The 22,915-nt window shown below is 43.5% G+C and overlaps 1 protein-coding gene across 1 annotated transcript in view; it reads right to left on the reverse strand.

The window, feature by feature from the left end:
* Positions 1-19,281, reverse strand: part of NSUN7 (NOP2/Sun RNA methyltransferase family member 7) — a 1,092,683-nt gene extending 1,073,402 nt beyond the window's left edge. The window contains exon 1 of the mRNA XM_044061490.1: positions 18,898-19,281. Within this exon, the coding sequence (XP_043917425.1) occupies positions 18,898-19,237 (340 nt within the window). The 5' untranslated portion in view covers positions 19,238-19,281. The remainder of the gene's footprint in view (positions 1-18,897) is intronic.
* Positions 19,282-22,915: the final 3,634 nt, after the last annotated feature.

Genomic DNA, 22,915 nt, shown 5'->3' on the forward strand with positions numbered 1-22,915 from the left:
AGCCTGAGCTGTCTGTACATGTCCAAGGAGTGCAGGATCCTTTCCCCTTTATTCTGAGGGTTAGGGAAAAAGGTAGGTAAATGGATGGATTGGTTTAGAGCCAAACTGGACACTACCTTAGGCATAAAGGATGGGTTAGTCCTGAGGGAAACCCTGTCAGCATGGAAAATAATGAAGGGTTCCACAGCCATTAGTGCCTGTAACTCAGACACTCTTCTTGCTGAAGTTATGGCTAACAGCAAGGCTGTTTTCCAAGAGAGGAATTTTAACTGTGCTGAAGATGCAGGTTCAAAAGGGGGTAGTGTGAGCTTTTCCAGTACAAAGTTAAGATCCCAGGCAGGGGTGGGTGCTCTCCTAGGGGGCCTTAAGTTGTTAACCCCTTTCAAGAACTGTTTGATGACAGGGTGAGAAAATAAAGGTGGTTCAGTATTATAATGAGCTCAGATGGCAGAGGCATGAATCTTAATGGAGTAGAAGGATAGGCCACTGTTGAGCAGTTCTCCTAAGTAGTCCAGGATTAGAGGTAAGGAGGGCACAGCTGTGTCCTTCCCCTGAGACTGATTCCAAGAACAATATATTTTCCACTTTTCAGCAAAGGATTTCCTAGTAATAGGACTTCTGGCTTCAAGAATGATGTCCAGCACCTGCCTGCTGAGGGTTGCTGGTGGAGTATTCAGGGGATAAGCTAGGCTGCTAGTTGTAGGGATTGCAATTGTGGATGCAAAATCTGTCCCTCCTGCTGTGACAGCAGGGTAGGAGTCTGGTGAAGGAGCCAGGGTGGCACTGTTGTCAGACTGCGTAAGAGTAGGTACCACTGCTTGGGTGGTTAGTCTGGGGCAATAAGAATTGCCCTTGGCCTGTCCTGTTTTATCCTGAGTAGTACTTTTGAGAGGAGGGGCAGAGAAGGAAAGACATAAATAGAGAGGTTTTCCCATTGAAAGGATAGGGCATCCGCCTTCCAGGCCTGCTGTGAGGGTTCCTGGTGCAGAATTTACTCAGCTGGTGGTTCTCAGGGGAGTCAAATAGGTCCACTTCTGGTGTTCCCCACCTCTGGATCAGAAGGTTGAAGGTGTTGGGCTCCAATTGCCACTCATGTGGGTCTAGGAGATTTCTGCTTAAGTCGTCTGTCAGTGAATTTTGTTAGCCTGGCAGGAATTGAGCTTGTAGATGCACTTGGTTGCTCAAGGCTGTGTTCCACAGGGCCATGGGTAACCTGCAGAGTGGGTAAGAGTGGTTTCCCCACTGCTTGTTTATGTACCACATAATTGTAGTGTTGTCTGTTTTTATGAGCAGTTGTCCTTGAAGGATTAGGTATTTGAAGGCTGTCAGAGCATTCTGTGCAGCTAGCTTCTCTTTTTGATTGATGTGCAGGAGAATCTGGGCTGGGCTCCACTGTCCCTGAATGCATTTTCCTGTCATGCGAACCCCCCCCTCCCATGCATAGTCTGATGCGTTTGCTGTCAGGGTTTGGGCAGCGAGGGGTTGAGTGAAAAGCAGTCCCTTGTTGTGGTTGCATGCTTCTGCCCACCAAAAGAACTGCCCTTAGACAAGGTATGATTGGAATGACTGTTTCCAGGTCCTGAGAATGCTGGCACCAAAGACTTTTTAAGTACCACTGAAGTTTCCTCATATGCAGTCTTGCATATGGAATTAGCAGAATACATGAGGCCATGAACCCTAGGGCTTGCAGTATTTGTCTTGCAGATAGCTGGGTTCTGGTGGCCATTTGTTTGAAGTAGTTTGTCAAATAGACCTGTTTTCCTGAGGTGAGAAATGCCATCTGGGAAGTTGTGTCCAAGCTTGCTCCCAGGGATACAATCTTTTGACTGGGTACCAGTTGTGATTTCTTTTCATTGGTTGTGTACCCCAATGAAGTGAGAAGGCTTTTTACAAATGCCAGGTGCTGAAGTAGCAATTCCTGACTGTCCCCCTGAATCAGGCAATCATCCAAGTTTGGGAAAATTTGGATATTTCCCTGCCTGTAGTATGCAATGGCTGGAGCCAGGCACTTTGTGAATACTCTGGGCACAGTAGATAAGCCAAAGGGAAGTGCAGAAAACTGATAGTGCATAGAGCCTTCCCTGAAGCGAAGATATTTTCTGCAAGACTCCCTTAAGGGGATGTGCAGATAAGCTTCTTTTAAGTCTAGAGTGACTAACCATGCATCCTTGGCTAGCATGGGGAGAAGTTTTTGCAGGGTAAGCATCTTGAAGTTTGGGACCACCAGAAAGGTGTTGAGAGTAGATAGATCCAGGATTGGGAGCCAAGAGCCCTCTTTTCTGGGCACCAGGAAAAGTCTGGAATAGAAACCCTGCCCCCTTTGTTCTACTGGAACAGGCTGAATAGCTCTGATCAAGGCCGGCCTTAGGCATAGGCGAACTAGGCAACCGCCTAGGGCGCCGTTCAGGCCGGCCACATAAAGGGCGCAGTTTTATCTACTTGCTTTACTTCAATGTAAATTTTGTGTTCTTCCCCACTTCTCACCACCCTGTACTGAAGCGTTTGCGCCCTCCCCCACTTCCGTAGTCCAAACCATGAGTCGCATAGCACCGTCCCCTGCTGTGTTCTTCCCATCCCTCCCCTCCCCCTGCATCTACTCAATCAGTCAGTGGCTATCACTATCATTACTAAACATTATGTAAAGCATCCAATCAGTGATGCTCTCATACCACTGATGTCTCCAGCTACTACTCCAATCTGAGCTGCTGCTAGTATAAAACACTTATCGTGCCCGCCTCTTATCCCTCTTGCTTTCTTCATTAACGAGGTAGAGGCGGACCGATTGTTTGTTTGGGATTTTTTTCCCCCCTGAAGCATGCATGAATCGGTGGCTTGATTCTCATCTGCTTCTCTTGACTCTATGGACAGGCTGAGAGCGGTGTTATTTATAATTCGTTGTTTGTGCAAGTTGCAACCTAAGGTAATTTTATTATGAGGAAAATGCCAAAAATACAAACTGAACCAAAAAAACTTACAACTAACTGCAGGTTAATGGCTGGTTCAGTACCTATAAGTAAAAAATTAGTTAAAAGATGAAGAGCGACTTTAGTTAGCTACAAATACACATTAACCTGCAATTTAGTTGTAGGTTTTATTATTATCCGAAACAATAATCTCTCCTTACAGGCTTGTACACTAATCTGTTGCAGTCGCCCATTATCTAGTGGAAGACAAATATCTGCAGGGTTCATGCAGTTGGTATCTGAGCTTTTGTTTTCTAGTTCTTTTATGCCAACAACTGTACCTCATGCGATTTGCCAGAATATAAAAGAACTAAAAAATAAAGGCTTACGGTCACCAACTGCCTGCAGATGTTTTAACTGCTACCTTGGGTCAGGAAAGACTGCTCCTTGTTGTACATTTATGGGGGCTTGTCTCAGGAAGTAGGTTGCCAGTACATATGCTTCTACTTGTGTTTTTTTCCTTGGAAGAAAAATAAACCAAAGAGCAGGGCACATTTTATTCATAAATTTCTTATGAAAGTCTTGGAATCCCAGAATATCCTAAAGAGGAGCACAAGTCTGTAATTTCCTTGATATTTTTTGGCAGCGTAGTAGCTCTTAACATTTTATCTGAGGAATTAAGGACAAAGCAAACAATTTGGGAAAGAATTTCAAGTTAGAAATACTACTGTTACACTAGAAAGTTGATATAAAAAGAGATGTGACTTGGCACATATTTTCTGAAGTAAAAAGTCTGTAACTGTCATATTTACAACAATTGTAATTAAAAATACAGCTGCAATATGTAGCCATACATATTTGTGATATTTCTTATTGTCACAAATGTACTTATTGCATAGCTACTCAGTATACTTTCTGTGATATGTTAGGGTCGTGAGGATGTCTGGATTTGTTTTTGCCTCTGGCTCTTAGTGTAAGCTGCTGTTAACCCAGGGGGGGTTGCTAGCTATTGTACTGGATTCTTTGATTTGGTGTTGTGAGAATGTCTGTTTTTTTACCATTTATTTCTCTCTGGCTCTAAATATAAGCTGCTATAAACCAGGAGGAGGAGGTTGCTAAGCACTTTGTTAGGGTGGTGAGAATGTTTGACTATTTGTCTCTGGCTGTAAGTGTAACGCATCTGGAGTGACTGAATTTGCAAAAAGATGTAGAGAGGCTGAATCCAAGCAGTCTGTTCAGAACGGATGCACAACATGGCATTTTTGTGTTGCTTGCTGTATTGCATGTATAGGTAAAATGCAGGTTTGTTGCAAAACTAGTTTGTTTGTAAGCAAATACTACTAGCCTTTGTCATTGAATATTGCCAGCTTGCATTCTCAGTGGTGTAATTGTACTGAAGTGGAAGAGGTGTGACTGAGTTTTGGTGGGCATAAGTAGCAATGTAACAAGGAGACCAATCCCACAGTGCTTTTAGTGACTGCATCACACTACTGCCATTTTGTAATCTGCCTGTACCTGGTATGTATAGATTTCCAAAGAATATCCAGATTTCTGCCTCTTTTTTTGTCCATTTTTCATCAAATTGTGTTTTTTTGGCAAATTATTGGTAAATCATTAAAGACTGAAGTTAGGAAATGCTAGACATTTGAGTTTCAGAATTCATATCCTTTAGAAAATTTGTGTTAATGTAAAACCTGTTACTTTATCGGCTTTCTTTGTAACAGCAATATTTAAACATTGCCCTATTTTTGGGGGCCTTTGTCCCTCTTTTTACGGCTTTGTCAAGATTTCTTGCTCTAAGAGGTTGAGAGGTATGGCCAGTGTATGAATGTTGGAGAAAATCTTTGATGGAAAGAAATGCTGTTTTCCTTTCCTATCTGTTACAATTGCAGCAGGTGCATAATGATGTAGAAACTTCTAAAAAGGCAATGGTTTACAAATACCTGTTGTGCAGTGGGCTTTTGGTTTCAAGAAGTCATTACCATTCTTTTTCTTGCTAGTTTTGGTCTAGAAATAAATGTTATATAGTGGGCTGTTTCATGAAGTAATCACTATTCCTTTCATTGCTACGCTGTGAAGTCAGTTTATAAATCATGTGCAATGCAACAGCTTTCTTTCTGATGCAGTGATGCATATTAGCAAGAATAGTGTTTATGTACTTTGGTAACTACTTATGTCATACAAATGAAAGCTAAGCATGATAGACATTATTTAGTTATGCATTATAATGAAGTGCCACAGTCTGTCTTTGGAATAATCAAATAAGTAGGTCTGGAGTGATAATGGCATGCGTGCACCACATGTGTATTTTTTATGCCCAACTGATTTAAGCCTATTAAATAATAGCCCATTGTTATAACATGTAGCATTTTCTATTGTGTTACCTTCCATTATATTACTGTTGTATCAGTTTGTACCATTGATGTCATAGTCTATGTGACAATTATATTGTACTTTGGTAGCAATTTTAGCTGTTTTGTATTCGTCTATAGTGTGATATTCCCTGCTGTTAAAATAGCTTTCCATTTTTAGTTTTAATTTTGTGTTGTGTGATAACTGGGAATTGTAATCATATGTTTGCCATTTCCTACTCCCGTGTGGCTTAACTGGGCACTCAGTTATATTATGCAAGAATAGCCATGTGGCGATTTTGGTTCTATTTTAAGAATAGGGGGGCTGGCTCCCTGGTTTTTAGATTGTAGTTGAATATAGCGCCTGCCTCCACATATATACTTTTGGGGGCAAAGGAAATGAAATTGAATTATTTATTAACATTATGTATACTTAAGAAGCACTGAAGGCACTAAGTCAGTTTTTAAATTTTGTAAATCTGATTGTACGGCTTAAACCAGTATAGCTGATACATTTCATTGTGTTGCATGATACAGTACTTGAGCCAATGTGGTAGTTAAGAATTGCCTTTCCAGTGGCACAAGTTAAAAGGTAATCTTATGTCAAATTGTAACTGAGATACATGATAAATAGGGCTGAGTCCTAAGTATAAAGAAATATATTTTAATCACACTGATCAGCTTAGATGGATTTTAGTATGCTGCAAGGAAGTGTTCCACCTTTGCCACTTTGTTCCACAATGCCAGGTACAGTTGACAGCTATGGAGGGTTTTGTCTCTTATTCTTAGGAAAGCAATTTCCATGGATTGCCTTTCTGCTGAAATACCACTGTATTGATTACTGAAGTGGTGTTCCAAACTAACCAAATATGCTGCTAAGTTTGGTAGAGGTGATGGACAGCTATCGGCATATGTAAAAGGTGAACATACATATCCAAACTCCAAAACTGTTGTGCTCATCCATTAGTAAACCTCTTTGCTGTCTCTTATTTTGTCAGACAGAACAGATTGCTGTCGATCTCGTGCATTGTAACACTACGTTTATGCTATATATTTGATTATGGTCAGTCAGTGCCCAGTGTCTGTTCTACATGCTGGTCAGTGATGTGCTGGTGTGTAAGTCTTGCTCCCTTTGTTACACTATGATAAAGCATTCACTGATTTTTCAAGCATTTAAAAAAATTGAAAGAAATGACTGGAGTGGCTTTTGTGGGAGTGACCTACCTGTGGGCGTGGCTCAAATAGGGGTGTTCCTTGAGAATGGTGTGGATGGGGCTTAAGGGGTACCAGAGCACTACTTTGCCTAGGGTGCCATTTCAGCTAAGGCCGGCCCTGGCTCTGACGTTGAGCAGGGGGAGTACTTGCTTTTGAGCCTCTGCCCACTGATTTGGAGGAAGGTCTGGAAACCCACTTGAGGTTGGCAGAGTATGGAAGTAGAATCTGTACCCTTGGGATACAATGTTTAGGATCCATCTGTCCTGAGTAATGGACAGCCAATTTTTTGCATGAAGGGCAAGTTTTCCTCCTAAGGACACAAGTAATTGGGCAGGGCTGGGAAGGATAATTGAAAAGTCATTGTGAACTTTTTCCATAAGGGGGCGGCTTACCACTCCCTGTTTTTGAGGTTGGAACACTCCATTGTTTAGATCTCTGCATACCCTGAGACTGTAGTCTGGGTGGCCTGTTTCCCCTGGGTTTGGTCTGAGAAGGCCTGGAAGGGGCTGGAAAGGACCAGTTTTTAGAAGGCCAATGCCTACTGAATCTAGGTGGTCGTACTTATATGAATTCTTTAACAGTTTGCATGGATTTAGCTTTTTCTTCCATCTTTTTAAGAACCTCTTCTGCTTTGGTTCCAAATAAACAGTCCTTTTTTTAAAGGAGTATCTAGTAATTTGGATATGACATGATCTGGTAAGGTCTGTTCCTTCAGCCAAGCATGCCTTCTCAGTACAGACCCAGTGACTGCAGCCCTGAAAGATGCTTCTAGGGCATCAAAGCCACACTGCAAAGTATGCTTACTAACTTGGTTTGCAGAATGCATTAGCTCTTGTAAATCTTTATTCTTTGCACAATCTGGAAGTAGCACCATTTTTGTTTAATTACTTCCATAATAAGCTGCTGGTACTTCAACATGTGAAACTGGCAATTCAATGCTCTGATGGTAAGAGTGGCAGAGGTATATACCTTTTTACCCCCATCTGTCTAAAGCTCTAGAATCCCTGTCTGAAGGGGTAGGGTTTTTGTCTGTAGTAGCCTTAATACCTTTAGGTCCCTGGGAAATGGTCTCTGGATACACAGTAGGATTCTTGAACAGAAATTTGTGGGAATCAGGTACTCTGTAGTACCTGTCAGGTTGCCTAGGGGTCAGGGGTTAAGTACCTGGAGTAAGACTGGATTCCATAAAGACATCAACTACAACATCCAGGACAGGGGGTATAGCTAGAGGCCTGTGCAGAAACAACTCTAAAAAGTCTCTGAGTCTCCTTTTGGACTGATGGTAGTCCTGGCATTCCCAACGGAAATGCTCTCTTAAAGGATGTAAAGTTTCACCTAAAGAAAAGTCCTCTGGATGGAGAGGCAGAAGGAATGGATTCCACTGCATCAGAATCCTCATAGGTTGATAAGGGCATTGTCCTGATAATCAGAAGGGTCAGAGTCATCAGACTCCTGGTCTGTAGAATCAAAAAGTAACTCAATTCTTTGTCTCTTAGCAGGGGAAGGCTGGCTTCCCCTAATTAGGGTAATAAGGTCTTCAGCCATTCTAAGCATGGGAGCTTGAGCAAGCACTTTGGTCTTCGGTTTTCTAGGCGTAGTGCGTACTCTGGGCCTCAGAAACTTGGTAGTTTTAGCTAAAACGAGGTTGTCGGTTAAATTCGAACATTAGTAGGTCAGAATACACCCTCAGAAGCCGGTGCCTGCACAGTGGCTCCAGACCCATCCAAGGTAGAGACATCCGCAGGTTCCATAGTCGAAGAAGCATCTCACGGCATACCGGACTCCGAATGGGTCTCAGCAGAGGCCTGCAAATCTGTAGAAGTGGGCATCAGGGGCTGCAAAGGCACCTCACTGAGTACCGGCGGACTAGCGACTAGCTTAATGGAAGCGTCGTCGGCAGTTTTGGACCTATGCGGTCTGTCGCTGCCTTTATCTTTGTGTTTTTTTGGAAGATCAGTAGTTGGATGGCTTATCGAAGCCATTTCAGCATACGAAGAACGAGAGCGAAAGAATTTAGTGACAAAGATAGCTCGACGACGAACAGTTCGGGCATTAAACAAGGCACAAAACTGACAGCGAGGAACGTCGTGGTCTGGGCCTAGACAAGTGACGTAGTAATAATGAAAATCTCTGTGAGGTATTTGCTTTCCACAGGCAAGACAGTTGTTAACTTTTTCTGACATCGGTTAGAGCAAGAAAAAAGGATCCCCAACGGGGTACTTAGCTCTAGAAGACTTCAGGATTATAAACTCGAAAAATGAAAAATTTCAGGTAGCGGCTGATCGGCACTTGCGAACTGCTTTTGCTTTGGGCTCCCACTCGGAAAGAAAAGCTGAGGTAATAGCGTCGGCTGCCTGTTTTATACCCCTGATGACCTGACGTGATGGAAGATGCAACAGCAACAGATGCAGAAATCCTAAGACTCTGGTATTCGGGCCGACTGAGGGCTACCTGCAGGCAGATAACTCAAGTGTGATGACTGCAACAGTGAAACACGAAGAACATCTAGGGGAAGCTACCTCCACAATGAGAACAGTCACCAGTGGAGTCCCACTGGGTTTTGGTGCTGAGAACTCTCCTGTTTGGCATCTATTTCTGTGAAGAAAAAGCCAGTATCAAAAGGCTATGGCTGACTAAGTTTGCAGATGACTGCAAGCTGGGAGCAGTCACTGAATCCCCAGATGACTTAGCCAACTTACAGTAAGGTTTGTTCCAAACAAATAACTGGTGCCAGAATCATGGGCTATAGCTAAATGCCAAAAAAATGCATTATTGCATCCATTGGGAAGTTGTCTGCCATGGGAAACTACCAGACTGACAATAAGTCCTGGAGAATTAATCCTGTTGTGCGGCACTTGGGAACTTATGTGGACAGTGACCTAACTTTTGACCAACATAACTCCACTATCACAAGAAAGTCCTTCTATATTACGCAGCTTATAAACAAAGGGACTGTTTCTAGATCTTGAGGTGTCATTGTCCCTCTTTACTCAGTTCTCATTAGGCCAATTATTAAGCATTTTGTCCCAATTTGGCATGTGTCTGTCCAGACACATATACAGAAATACATTACTAAAAGGATACAAGGTCTAAACAATATGTTCTACATGGACTTACTCAAAGCTCTGTCACTATACTTCATATCTTACAAACTGCTAACAGGTGACCTGTATTTGCCATGCAAAGTGTCCCCTAACCCTGTACTGAATGATTTACTGCACATACGCAAGTCAAATAGCACCAGAAATATTTGGTCTACGGATCTAATCTTCATCAGCAACATCAACAGAACAGTCTGGAGGGACAGGTATATCTCAAAGAGGATACCACTGCTATGGAACCGACTCTCCATCCACGTAAAACAAAGCTCATCCTTTTCCACAGTCAAGTGCAACATACATCTATGTATGGCTAACAGAAAATTTACCCCAAGACTTTCCCCTGTACTACTAATGTCAGTTCCTAAATGCTTTACCCCAAGCATGGGTCCCTCAAATTATCTATGGTATAATCCCAGTTATTCTCTCTAGGGTTAGCATGTAGGTATTCACCATGGAATGGATAAGGCCAGTCTAACACAAGATAGGTTAATTCAAGCACCAAAAGGGAAAGTGGCTAGGCTTAAAATGGCCCACAAGGGCAGATGGGCCTAGTACTTACCTGTGAACCTAATGGAGAACCTACATGAAGACTACATAAGAAGTGCTTGACAAGGCTGCCCCTTTCTCACACACTTTCAGATTAAACTACTGCAAGAAAGGCAAGACAGATAATGCAGATGTCACAGACGTGGCAATGCTAAAGCACATGAAGAAATCCTAGACGAGAGGAGGGATAAAATAAATATCAGAAAAGGATATGTAGTCAGCAGAGTTTAAAGGCAAGAAAGCAATATGGAGGGGGAGCAGATATCTAGAGCTACATGTATGAGGCACAGTTAAAATGATAAAAGATACGGCACAGTACTAAAACAAACAAAAAATACAGCAATATTTAAATAAATGGGAAAATGAAGCATGTTCACTCACAGGAATGGGAGCACGACCAGAATGATGATATGTTCAAAAGAAGCTATTGATGACAAGGAAAACAAGGATCATTAAACAAAGCCAAAAGAAATGTAATAGATCCTTAAAGTTGTTTGTCTTTTCGGCTTTTCCCGGTTAGGGGTCACCACAGCGGAACTCCGGTCCGCTAATGATTGGCAGTAGATTTTTCTGGTGCCGAGTTGCCAGCCCAACGCCCAACCTTCAGCGAAGGCATACCCATTCACGCATGTCTTTCGGAGGTCACTCGACCGCGGGGAGGACATGCAGACTCCACACAGAAGGCACTCCAAACGAGAACTGAACAGGAGAACCTCTTGCTGTGAGGCAACAACGCTACCGCTGTACCAAAGGGGAAAAATTCCAAAACAGCTCTGAAAAGAATATAATCTGTGAGGGATGCAGGAGGATGGGTGCCCCCTGAACCAAGATCGGTAAGCACAAGTATACAATACATACTAGTGGATAAAACAGACACATATTTACCAAAACAAGAAAATAATGTGAGGAGAGGCAAGAAATAAAGAAAGAAAGAAAATTAAAAGATGGACTGCAAAAAAGATGAAAAACTGAAAATACTCCAAAAATAACAGGGGCAGTATTGGAAAAAAGGACTAGAAAGAGAATACGTTAAAGAGAAGATGGGAATGGGATGGACTGAGGGCCAGAGAAGAAAAAGACTGTAACTGATTGGAGTGACTAAATTAAGTCATGTTAAAATACAGAAACTGGGAAAATTATATTCAAAGGAGAAAGACTATAAGAATAAGTACGGGAGGAATGGAAAGTGAGCTAATTAAGAAGAACAATGAAGAGATTTTGAAGGAAATAGAGAAGCACGTCAAGATCAAAGGAAGTTAAATCCAAGAAGAGGATGTTGTTCTGAAAACGGGAAAATTGGAAACCAAAGATATAGCTATGCTGACAAATAAGAACTCAGAAAAAAAAGACAAAGAAGATGTAGATAAACTGAATGGAAAAATGGAGCGAAACAGTAGGTGGGAAACGGTTGAGCAATATGGGAAGAGACAAACAGATACACCCAGCAAACATGAATTCTATACAGATTATATGATACCACTCTTCAATATCAAAATAAGTAAAACATGAAAAGAGGTAAGATGTTTAAGATATTGAGAAACACATGTACAATCCCTTTGCTTTTGCGCTCCACATGGGCAAACAGCCAGATGGAGAATCAGATCTGGGATCTCAAAACAGAAAACAGAAGAGAACTTTGCTTATTTGGATTACAGAATGGACAAAACAATCAGAGCACAAATACTGATCATAGCCTAGCAAAGAACTGGAAAGAGGCGGGGGGGGGGGGCAAAAAGGAAAACCTTAAGAACCATACTAGAAAAGCTGAGGTTGAGAAGGCTGGGAAGGTGGGGGGGATAACTTGGAAAAAAAAAACAAAGAAAGTGGGAAGATGGTATTGCAAATAAATAAAGAAGGAATGGATTGAAAGTCAGAAAAGAAGGAAATAAAAAGAATGGAAGGCTACAAGAAGCCACCCAAGCAGAGGAGATGGAAAAAAAGGTATGATGTGTTGAAGAGGTACTGTGAAATACAGAAAGACTATAAATTCTATGTGAAACTGAGAAACTTGCAGAAGTTTGCAGTTTGTTAGCTTATAACTGGAGACCAAATAGAAAGTAAGTGTATTAAAAAATATATATGTGGAATATACAGTGCAATGAAACAGTACAGGAATATCTAATGAACAACTCTGCTAGTTGGACTGGTTAAGTAAATAAGAAGTTATGTCCTTACCATAACGTTCCATGTGAATTGTTCATCTCGCCTTTGTTCTTACGCACGGGTTCGGAGCCGATCCTCGGCTCCGAGTCGGCCGCATCACCAGCTCTGCATCTTTGAGAAAGCTCGAGGCACAGTAATATCCCATGATCCTCAGGTGCTAACCCTCAGATCTAGTTTGCTATACCAGAAGAATCCCTCTAGAACTGTGTCCTGAACACTTAGAACAAACACTACACACTGTCTGGAACCCTGCCCTCAAATAGAGGAGAAAAGATGCCATTACTAATGCACAAGAATAAGCTGAATGCTAACAATGTCTAGAGAAGACTGAACAAGAATTCAGTTGAACCCGTTCTCCCAGACCGCAGGACGGGGGATGGAGGGGGGGAATGTAAGAACAAAGGCAAGATGAACAATTCACATGGAACGTTATGGTAAGGACATAACTTCTTAATGTGAAATTGTTCAATCTCGCCGTTTGTTCTTACACACGGGTAGCGTCCCTAGCACCTTTTTCCTGGGTGGCTCAGGGGAGAACATTCCTGAGTACAGTGGAACCAAACGTCGCCCTATCCCTGGAGTTTTTGTCTAGTTTATAGTGGACGATAAAAGTATGTGGTTTTGCCCAATTTGCCGCTGCACAAATGGTATCTAAAGGCAAACGAGCGGTATGGGCTGAAGAGTTAGCGATCGCCCTTGTAGAATGAGCTCTGGGTTTGAAAGGGAGTTGTTGTTTCGATTCAGCATATACAAAATTTATGCAGTCTGAGAGCCATTTGGATAAGGTAACCTTCGTTACTGCCTGTCCTTTCCTTTGGTCAGCATATGAGACAAATAGCTGGTCTGACTTTCTGTACTCTTTTGTCCTGTGTAAGTAAAATCTCAGTTGCCTGTGGACGTCCAATTTGTGCAGTGTGTATTCTAACTTATTTGAGTGGTTTTTGAAGAAGGTAGGTAGTTCGATAGATTGATTGATGTTTTGAATCGAACAAACCTTTGGAAGGAAGGACGGACTGGTGTGCAAGGTTACTCTATCTGGGTGAAAAATCATGTACGGGGGTCGGATAGATAGAGCCTGCAACTCTGAAACTCTCCTGGCGGAAGTGATGGCAACCAGAAAGAGTGTTTTCCACGAAAGAAATTTTAACAGGGTTGTGGCTGCTGGTTCGAATGGGGGCAACATGAGTTGTGACAGCATGAGATTAAGATTCCAAGGGGCTGCTGGATTATGAAAGAGGGGACGGAGGTGAAAGGTACCTTTCATAAAAGCTTTACAAAGCTTGTGGGACAAAAGAGAACTATCTCCCCGACCAACATGAAAATTGGATACAGCCGCCAGTTGTACCCTTATTGTGGACGTTGATGCACCTTCTTGAAAAAGTGTGGTAAGGAAATCTAGTATCTTGTGTACTGGAGCCCAGAATGGATCTATACCTTGTTTGGAGGCCCAGTGCGCAAAACGGTTCCATTTGCTGTTGTACAATTTCCTTGTAGATGGTTTGTGAGAAGATACAATAATTTGTTGTACTGCAGGGGATAGTAACTCCGACCTGGCTAAGATGGGAAGCAGAGCAGCCAAGCTGTCAGTTTGAGGGACTTGAGGAAGGTGTGAGGAACTCCCGACGAATGTGTCAACAGGTCTGGCTCCGGGTCCAGAATCCATGGTTCCTCCACTTGATGAGATTGAAGGAAGGGAAACCAGATTTGTCGAGGCCAGAATGGGGCTATCAGTATTATGGTCCTCTCCAGACGTTTGGCTTTCTGCAAGAACCTGGGAATTAGTGGAACAGGAGGAAAGGCGCAAAGGAGACCCGGGGGCCAATCGTGTGCCAGTGCGTCCCTGGGGACACCCCCCGAGGGGGTAACAGGGCAAAGTAGCTTCTGCATTTGGCATTCAATGGGGATGCAAACAGGTCGCAGCAAGGCTGGCCCCATCTGTGGAAGATCTCTTCCGCCACTTGAAGTTTGAGGGACCACTCGTGAGGGAACAGGATGGCTCTGCTCAGCCTGTCCGCGATTACGTTGGAAGTCCCCGGGATGTGCATTGCTATCAGAAAGCATCCGGTGGACTTTGCCCATTGCCAAATTCTGAGGGCCTCTCTGCATAACGGGTAAGATCTGGTTCCCCCTTGCTTGTTTATGTACCAGACTACTGACATGTTGTCTGTCTGAACTGTCACTGTTCCCTGAGGTAAGGACTTGTGAAAGTGTTGCAACGCTAGAAACACTGCCCTTAGCTGTAGGACATTGATGTGCAGGTTGTACTCCAAGTTGGACCATTGACCTTGGACTGTTTGTCCCTGAAAAAATCCCCCCCACCCTATCAGGGAAGCGTCCATGGTTAGAGTTGCTACCGGTCTGGGTAACACAAACGGTCGTCCTAGTGTTAGATCTTGACTGTGTATCGACCACAAGAGATCCTTTTTGCAAGAGTTCGTGATCAAGATTTCGTGAGATAGTGGAAGCTGTCGATAAGACCACTGGGCGAATAGCATCCATTGAAGAATCCTCAAATGCATCCTGCCTAAGGGAACTATGATAAGGGAGGCTGCCATCAAGCCTAGTACTCTTAATATTTGTCACGCAGGGACTCTCTTGCTTTGCAGAAGGACCGAAATTTGATATCTGAGGTCTGACACTCTTGGTGGGGGGAGAGTAACTCGAGCCAGGGTAGTGTCTAGCTGTGCTCCTATAAATAAGATACGCTGTGACGGCGATAAGGCAGACTTTCCAAAATTTACCGTTATGCCTAGCGAGGAGCAGAGGCTGATGGTGTAATCCCTGGCTTGCAGAAGACGATACTCGGTGGTGGCGGATAGGAGCCAGTCGTCTAGATAAGGAAACACCTGGAATCTCCTTCGTCTCAAGTAAGACACTACTACTGCCATGCATTTGGTGAACACCCTGGGGGCTGCGGTGAGACCAAAGGGCAGAGCGCGAAACTGGAAATGACTGGCTCCCAGCCAGAAGCGCAGATGATCTCTGGACGCCCTGGCCATCTTGATATGGTAGTATGCGTCTTTGAGATCTATAGAGCACATCCAGTCGCCCTCCTGCAGAAAAGGAAGGATTGACTGTAGCGTGACCATCCAGAACTTTTCCATTTCACGAAGGCATTTAATTCGCTGAGGTCCAAAATTGGCCTCCAGTCCCCTGTTTTCTCTGGAACTAAAAAGAACCTTGAGTAAGTTCCGGATCCTATTTGGTCCGCCGGGACTGGTTGGATGACTCTGTTTTCGAGCAACCTTCTTATCTCTATGGTTGCCTGGTCTCGCAGACTGGGTGGAACGTCTGGGAGCTTTTTGGGGTTGGGTGGCATTCTGATGAATGGAATGTTGTAGCCTCTGGTAACTATGCTTTTTACCCAGGAATCTGATGTAAGATTTAGCCAGGCCTCTGGGTATAAAGCCAAGTGACCCCCGACTGCCTCCAGAGTAGGACAGTCGGGCCTGCACTCAGGAGTGCTGGAAGGGCTTCCCAGAGAAAGTATCGCTGTCGCCCTGATTTTGCGGACCCCCTCTGCCGGCTGGGTGGCGTCTTCCATTTCTTCCCCCTCCTCTGCCTCTGGAGGGGGGCCTCACTTTGGTTGGGCTGAAAGGATCCCTGAGTCTTTTGGAACCACATTTTTCCGCCTCGTTGCCCTTTGGGGTAGGGTCTAGATGGGGCGGAAAAATGGACCCCTACAGCAGACAGGGTCTTCCCTTCTTGTTCACACCTTGTGAGAGTCTCCTTTACTTTGGGCCCAAACAAGGAGGCACCATCAAAGGGGGCATTGGCAAAGGAAGACTTGAAGGCTTCTGCAAAGGAGCATAAGCGCAACCAGGATTGCCTCCTTAGGGCGATCGCTGAAGCTGCTGCTCTACTCGACCCTTCGGCTGCGTATGAAATCAGCCTCATGGACGAGTTCACTATGGAGTTTAGAGTGTTAAGTTGCGCTGTCACTTTCTCGGCGACAGCAGCATCTGTGTTTTCCTGGAGAGTATCTCCCAGTTCCTTAATGAGATCTCTCTGTAAACGCATGAAATGCGTAAGGTAGGTGAGCGATCGGATGGAAAAAGTCGCAGAACTAAATACGCGCTTCCCATACCTGTCCATCGTCCTAGAATCCTTATTAGGGGAATGGACAGAGGAAGATGATTCAGACATTTCCTTCTTAGTGGCCGCCGCCACCACCATAGTATCCACGGGAACTCCTTTTGTAAGGTAAGATTTGTCCTGGGGGGCCGTCATGTACTTGTTTGGCTTCCGGGGGACTGGTTCCACTGTATCGGGCATTTCCCAAGCCCTCCGGGCTATTAGATCCATGAGTTCGTCAAATGGCGGGGTCACCCAGGAGGTAGAAGGTTGAGCCCCAAATGCCTTCAGCAAGACCGATTCATCCACAGAAGGGGTAAGGGTTTGCCAGTCTCCCCTCTGTTTTAGGATTTCCAAAATGTCCGCAAACGAGACATCTTCAGAGGGGGACCGTGGGGACCCTTCTGCTTCATCTAAATCGGTATCAGATGTGAGAGATTCCTGGGGGGAATCAATGTGCCTCCTCTTGCACAATCATTTCCTCGGAACATCCTCAGCGCGGGCTTCTGGGGATGCATCCGAGGAACCAGGGTCGCCCTGTGGGGCTGTCTGAGGCATTGAGTCTCGGCGCTTGGTAAAGGCCGAAGGCACAGAAGCAGAACGCGGACCTTTTGAGGAAGGAGAAGAAGATACTGATGATGTATGTGTCTGATCAGACAAGACCTTCCTCATGATGTCAAAGGCACCGGTGCCCCGATCCGAAGATCCGACCCGATCCGAAGAAGGTGGTCGTTTCTCCGGGATCGGGACCACGGGCTCCGACACCGAGGATGGATCCGAACTGATCTGAGCCGAGGTACCGAGGGGAAGAGTCGGAACCGACATCTCGGTTCAACTGTCCCCCCCCCCCGCAACCTAGGAAAGATCTTCGGCTCCGAGACTCTCCGGCTGGTTCCGAACAAGTCGAGGTCAACGGGGCCGATAGCGCTACTGGAGGCTTCGGTACCGAAGGCTCTACGATCATCGGTTCTTCGATTCCTAGCTCCGATGACTCGACGGGTCTCGGAGGAGGAAGTGTCGAGGGGACAGGAATAGTCTCGAGTTTCGAAACCAGCTGGGACGAAACCTCGATTAGTTTGGACAGAGACGAGTTCTCCATAAGCTTCTGTACCACTCGGTCCACATCGGAGTCGGAAAGCAGCCTCGAAGAATGGGTCGAAGGGGCCGAAGCCGTCACCGAGCAAAGGATAGAAGGCGGTGGTACCTCTGACACCGGCTCCAAGACCTGAGTCTCGATCAGAGATAAACGCTCGACGCCTGGCACCGAGGTCATAGCAGCCGGCATCCGAATCTGGAAAGAGGTGCTTGGAGCCGATGACTTGGGCTCCGACACTCTTGAAGACTTCGACCCCTTCGAAGACTTGGATACTTGTTCAGCCTTGTCCAGGGCCTCTTGAAATTTGGGTTTAAGCAACCCTCTGTCAACCAACTTCCTGCGTCTTTCCAGCATGACCCTCCCACTAAAGGAATGACAAATGGAACAGTCTTCCTGCAAGTGGAGAGGGCCAAGACAGTAGACGCAGGATGAGTGGTTATCAGTAATAGACATCTTCTGTCCGCACTGACATCTCTTAAAGCCTGATTTGGCTTTCTCTGACATTTTGAATATATAGTATATGTCCAAAAACACAGCACACTTAAAGAAACACACTATATAAATCTAAGTGTAAAAATTTAAAAGTCTAGAATAATAATAATAATTATAATAAACCAACAGTTTAATTCTAACCTAGTATATTATAGAAAATCCAAAACACAGCACACTATAATATATATATATATATATATATATATATATATATACATATATATAAGAAGAGTTAAGGCAAAAATTTACAAAGAATTATGTAAAATACTGTCAATCCTGACAGAAAAAAATGCAGGCCTTAACTAGTAAAAATTAAACTATCGAATCTACCTAAATACACTCTCAAATAACACTCCTATACTATATTACTTATTTTAAACACTAAGAATTAACTATAAGTCTACTAAATGAAAAAATATAGAAAAAATATAGAAAAATATACTGGCCCGAGCCTCTCATATGCGAACTGCTGCTAGCGGCAAACTAGATCTGAGGGTTAGCACCTGAGGATCATGGGATATTACTGTGCCTCGAGCTTTCTCGAAGATGCGGAGCTGGTGATGCGGCCGACAGGCTCCGAACCCGTGTGTAAGAACAAACGGCAAGATTGAACAATTTCACATTGATAGTTTGCTATATTTCTGCAGCTGCAAAAACTAACTAATAATAATAACCCTACTTGTTAACCAGTTAGGCCCACTGGAGACACAGTCCCTTTTCACGGGACAACCCAGGATCAATGTCTGGTTAAGTGACTTGCTCAAGGTCACAGAGGAGGCAAATGAAAGTTGAGGGAATCAATCTCTGTACCACAGGAGCTACAGATCTCAAACTTAACCTTTGGTTCAACTGCCAAAAACAACAAAGCTATTTACAATTTATGGTACCCTTGTTATTATCAATAACATTAACCGAACAGCTGTTGTACTCAGAATTGTAACCAAAGTTAAACTTACACTTTAAAGCACTAAATGCTAGTTCATAGCACAGGAGTTGCAATTTGTTATTTCTGAACTCTGGTACCGATGGCATATCTTGTGCAGAGGAGGCATTAGCTCTGTAAGTTATTAATCTTCTGTCTGGAGGTTTCTCAACATGCAAGGCCTGAAACACTGTTGCTGCATTCAAGTATATGAAGTCAGGGTAGCCGTTCTTTTCATATAGATCAGTGGAAGATCTTCCTATCCCATCTGCTTCACTTGAGCATCTTCCACCTTCCACACCAGAAGCTTCAACTACAGTTTTACTGCTGTACAGAGGCAGAACTAGTTTGCTTTTAGAACTTGACATTTTCATTTCTTTTAGATATGAACATTAGATGAGTAAGGAGGATTAAAGATTCTTCTGAAAAACATCAAAAATGCAAAAATGTGCATCACTGTTACTGGATACTCCATCACTAATGGTTAGTAAAGTACATCTACCAACACATTTTTGCCATGCACAGTAGTAATATATTTAACATTTTTTTTTAAAGCAAAGTATTACTTCTTTGTGCTGATCATTATTGCCAAAACTTCAGACTGACATCAAACAGTTAAACATAATGTAGCAAACACTTGATATATGAAAACAGTGCTAACACCCAACCTACGGATCTGTGCCTAGAAGAAGGAATGGAACACCTTGCAGAGCACAACAAAAGGAAAAAAAGGTATTCCAAACTTTCTACTCATTAACAACATTTTTCACAGGAAACTACAGCTGTATACTCAACAAAACATTAGATGACTAAAATGTCCCTGTCTTCATAGCACTGGTTGGTTTATGCAGACCATGTCATGCCCAGTTCATGACAAAGCATTCCAAACACAGTAGTTGTAAGTAGCCCAGGGGCTGTGAGTAGCTGCAGACAATGCACACAAGCATAATCTAGCCCCTCTGGGATTATTACACATTCTGAATATGAAACTAAAAGGAAGCTCTTTCACTTCCATGAATGAATGAATGAATGAATGAATGAATGAATGAATGAATCAACAAATAAATAATTAAGAACCTTAAAGGATGGTCCCATTCAATTATGTTAAAGCAATCTCCACCATCTCTCCAACTACAGAGGTATATACAAGAGTTGCTTTTTTGTCTGAGAAAAATGGAATTATTAAATTATGTTGAAGAATGGTTCACCATAGCACAGATATCCACTGCCAAAAGTGTGAACAATCATTTACATGAGGCAGGTGCACAGCACTCCCCCGAGGTGCAGCATCTCTCATTTCGTTACAATAATTAGAGAGGTACACTGCATCTCCTACTGCAGCAAGGTAAGTGGGACAGTGCTTCTCTAACTTCCCACTTGCACTATGGTTAAGAAAAACATAGCCGCTATGAAGCAATCTGAGGTCAACAGTACCACATTTGAAAACACACCACTCTTTAGTGGCCTTTGATGTCAGTCACTACTATAAATAAATACTAATACCAAGAACAGACCAAAATGCATAATGTAAGATGTACAGCCATCATCGTCTCCCTCTATTGGGATGTGAGCCAAAGATCTATTCCACTTACCACTGTGGTGGCTAAACACATGTAAGACAAGGCTGTGAGGATCTCATAGCCCATTAATGCAGCTTGTTCTCTGCTCAATGTTTTCCAAAAATTAACATATTTTCCTGGCAAAAAAAAACTGTCATGAAGGACAAACACACACATAACAGGCATAAGACTTACATTACACAAGATATTCTCAGTGACACATTACCAGGAGAGGCTACTTATCAACTCTTCTTTATCTGAATTTCGTATAACTTTCAAACTAGATGGCTTCAACTATAGTTTCACTGCTGTACAGTGACAGAACTAGTTTGTTTTAGAACTTGACATTTTTTATTTCATTTATATATAAACACTGGATGAACAGGTAGGATTAAATATTTTCATTTTTTATCTTCTCCCATCCCCCCCATAGCTCAAAACCAATCAGCGGCAAATCTTTATGGAATCGGGGACAAACCCAGAAACAATCAGGGTCAATCAGGGACACTTTTAAATATTAGTACTATTAAGTTAAAACAAAGGCAGTATAAGAGAATGTGAGTCAATACACATTTTCTGAAGTAAAATAACAGGGGGATTCAATAAACCCTACATGGTAGAAATGAAATTTAGATTCCATAAGCACCGTGTAGAGGCGGGCAACTCTGCCCCACCAAGGCAAATACCATGGCATGCTAATTACAGCATAAGCAGCTGAATTGCATGCTAATCAACCAATCCAACATGGTGGAGCTATTCAGCAAGCTATAATGCACCCATGTAGACTCTGTGCTGGTTTTTCCTGCGAATTCTTAAACTTTTAAAATACAGCCATGGAAAGGAGTCTACACTGCCAGAATGTTAGGGGCTGCTGCTGCTTTGCTGAAGCCAATACTGTTGCTGCTGCTGCTAATAGGCCTAGGCCGAGAAGAGTTTTCAGGCCCGGTTTAAATTTTCACAACCTACATGATGTGGAAATTGTAGAGCGCTACAAGGTGGACAGGAACACACTAAATGAACACTGCGACCTCTGCCATCCTAAACTCAGAGCCAGAGCCAGCTGAGGGAAACCCATCCTAGTGGAAGCAAAGGTATGTGTATTCCTTAGAATCTTAGCGAGAGGTACCTTTCCGAGACCAACAGGGGGCATGCTGGGTGGGTCACAGGCATTAGCATCCAGGATCCCCCACCAATTCCTGAATGTTATGCTCCAAATGCTAGTGACCACATACATTTTCCCCGTAATTCTGAAAAGAGGACCAGAAATATGCAGGAGTTCTACCGTGTAGCACACTACCCTGAAGTACTAGGTATCATAGAGTGCACACATATAGAAATGAAGGTACCACCTGGGGAACTGGGCAGGCTCTACATAAACAGAAAAGGTTACCAATCTGTCAACTGCCAAGCCATATGTAATACCAAGGGAATCACTTTGAATGTGTGTGCTGGCAACCCTGGCAGTTATCATGACTCACATATCTGGCACACTTCCCAACATTACGAGAGGTTTGCTAGAGGGGATATACTACAGGGTGATTTAATGGGGGATGCAGCCTAAGAACTGGAACTGTGGCTGATGACACCCATCAAAAATGCACACACACCCACAGAAGAACTTCGTAATGAGTTACATGCTCAAACCAGAAATATCACAGAGTGTGTGTTTGGGCTGCTGAAGTCATGGTTCTGGTGCCTAGATACATCGTGGGGAGCCCTGCAGTGCAATCCTAAACATGTACAGTAATATTCACAGCATTTGCCATGCTACACAACATCATCATCCTGAGGAAACAGCTTCAGCAGGATCAGCAAGGGAGAGGGGCACACATCCCACCACCATTGCTAAAGTCACCACAGCCACAGGCAGATGAGGAGTCAGAGGGGGAATCACCAGCTGTTGTGGGTATAGGCAGATGTAGGCATGCTTAGTATGCCCTTGCATTGGCTAAGAGACAATGCATAGCATACTCACTCACCACCTAGGGGCCTAAATCCTTTCTCCTACTCACATACATACAGTAACATTGATGACAGGCTACTCAAAACAACCTTTCCCTCCCCATGTATTGGCTGTGTACTGCTTGCATCAGACAAGAGTCAGCCCTGAACTAAAACTCTGGCAACTGCTGCATTTACAAATTAAGTCCTGAACCTGGACTGTATTGTTTAATAATAGGAATGTGTGGCATATCCTTGTATTTCATTAGATGGTAGTGTAACCAAGTAAAAGGTGGGAGATTTGTACAGAAACTACCTTAACATATGACAGCAGAGACTTATTTGACTTATATGTGTCCATTACTAAGTAGCAGGCCTCAGGCATCAAAGATTCATACACAGTCATACCTCACAAAAGTACTGATGATCACCGCATGTCATAGATAGAGGTTCATAGATTAGTACTAAGCTAACTGCCCTTGTAAGCCATTTTAAGCTTAGCCAATTATCCCTTGACACCTTAACCATTAGGCCACTCTCCTACATTTGTAC

This window comes from Protopterus annectens, chromosome 2.part0 (genome assembly GCF_019279795.1).
Source record: "Protopterus annectens isolate FY-2018-M chromosome 2.part0, PAN1.0, whole genome shotgun sequence".
NCBI classification, from domain to species: domain Eukaryota; kingdom Metazoa; phylum Chordata; order Ceratodontiformes; family Protopteridae; genus Protopterus; species Protopterus annectens.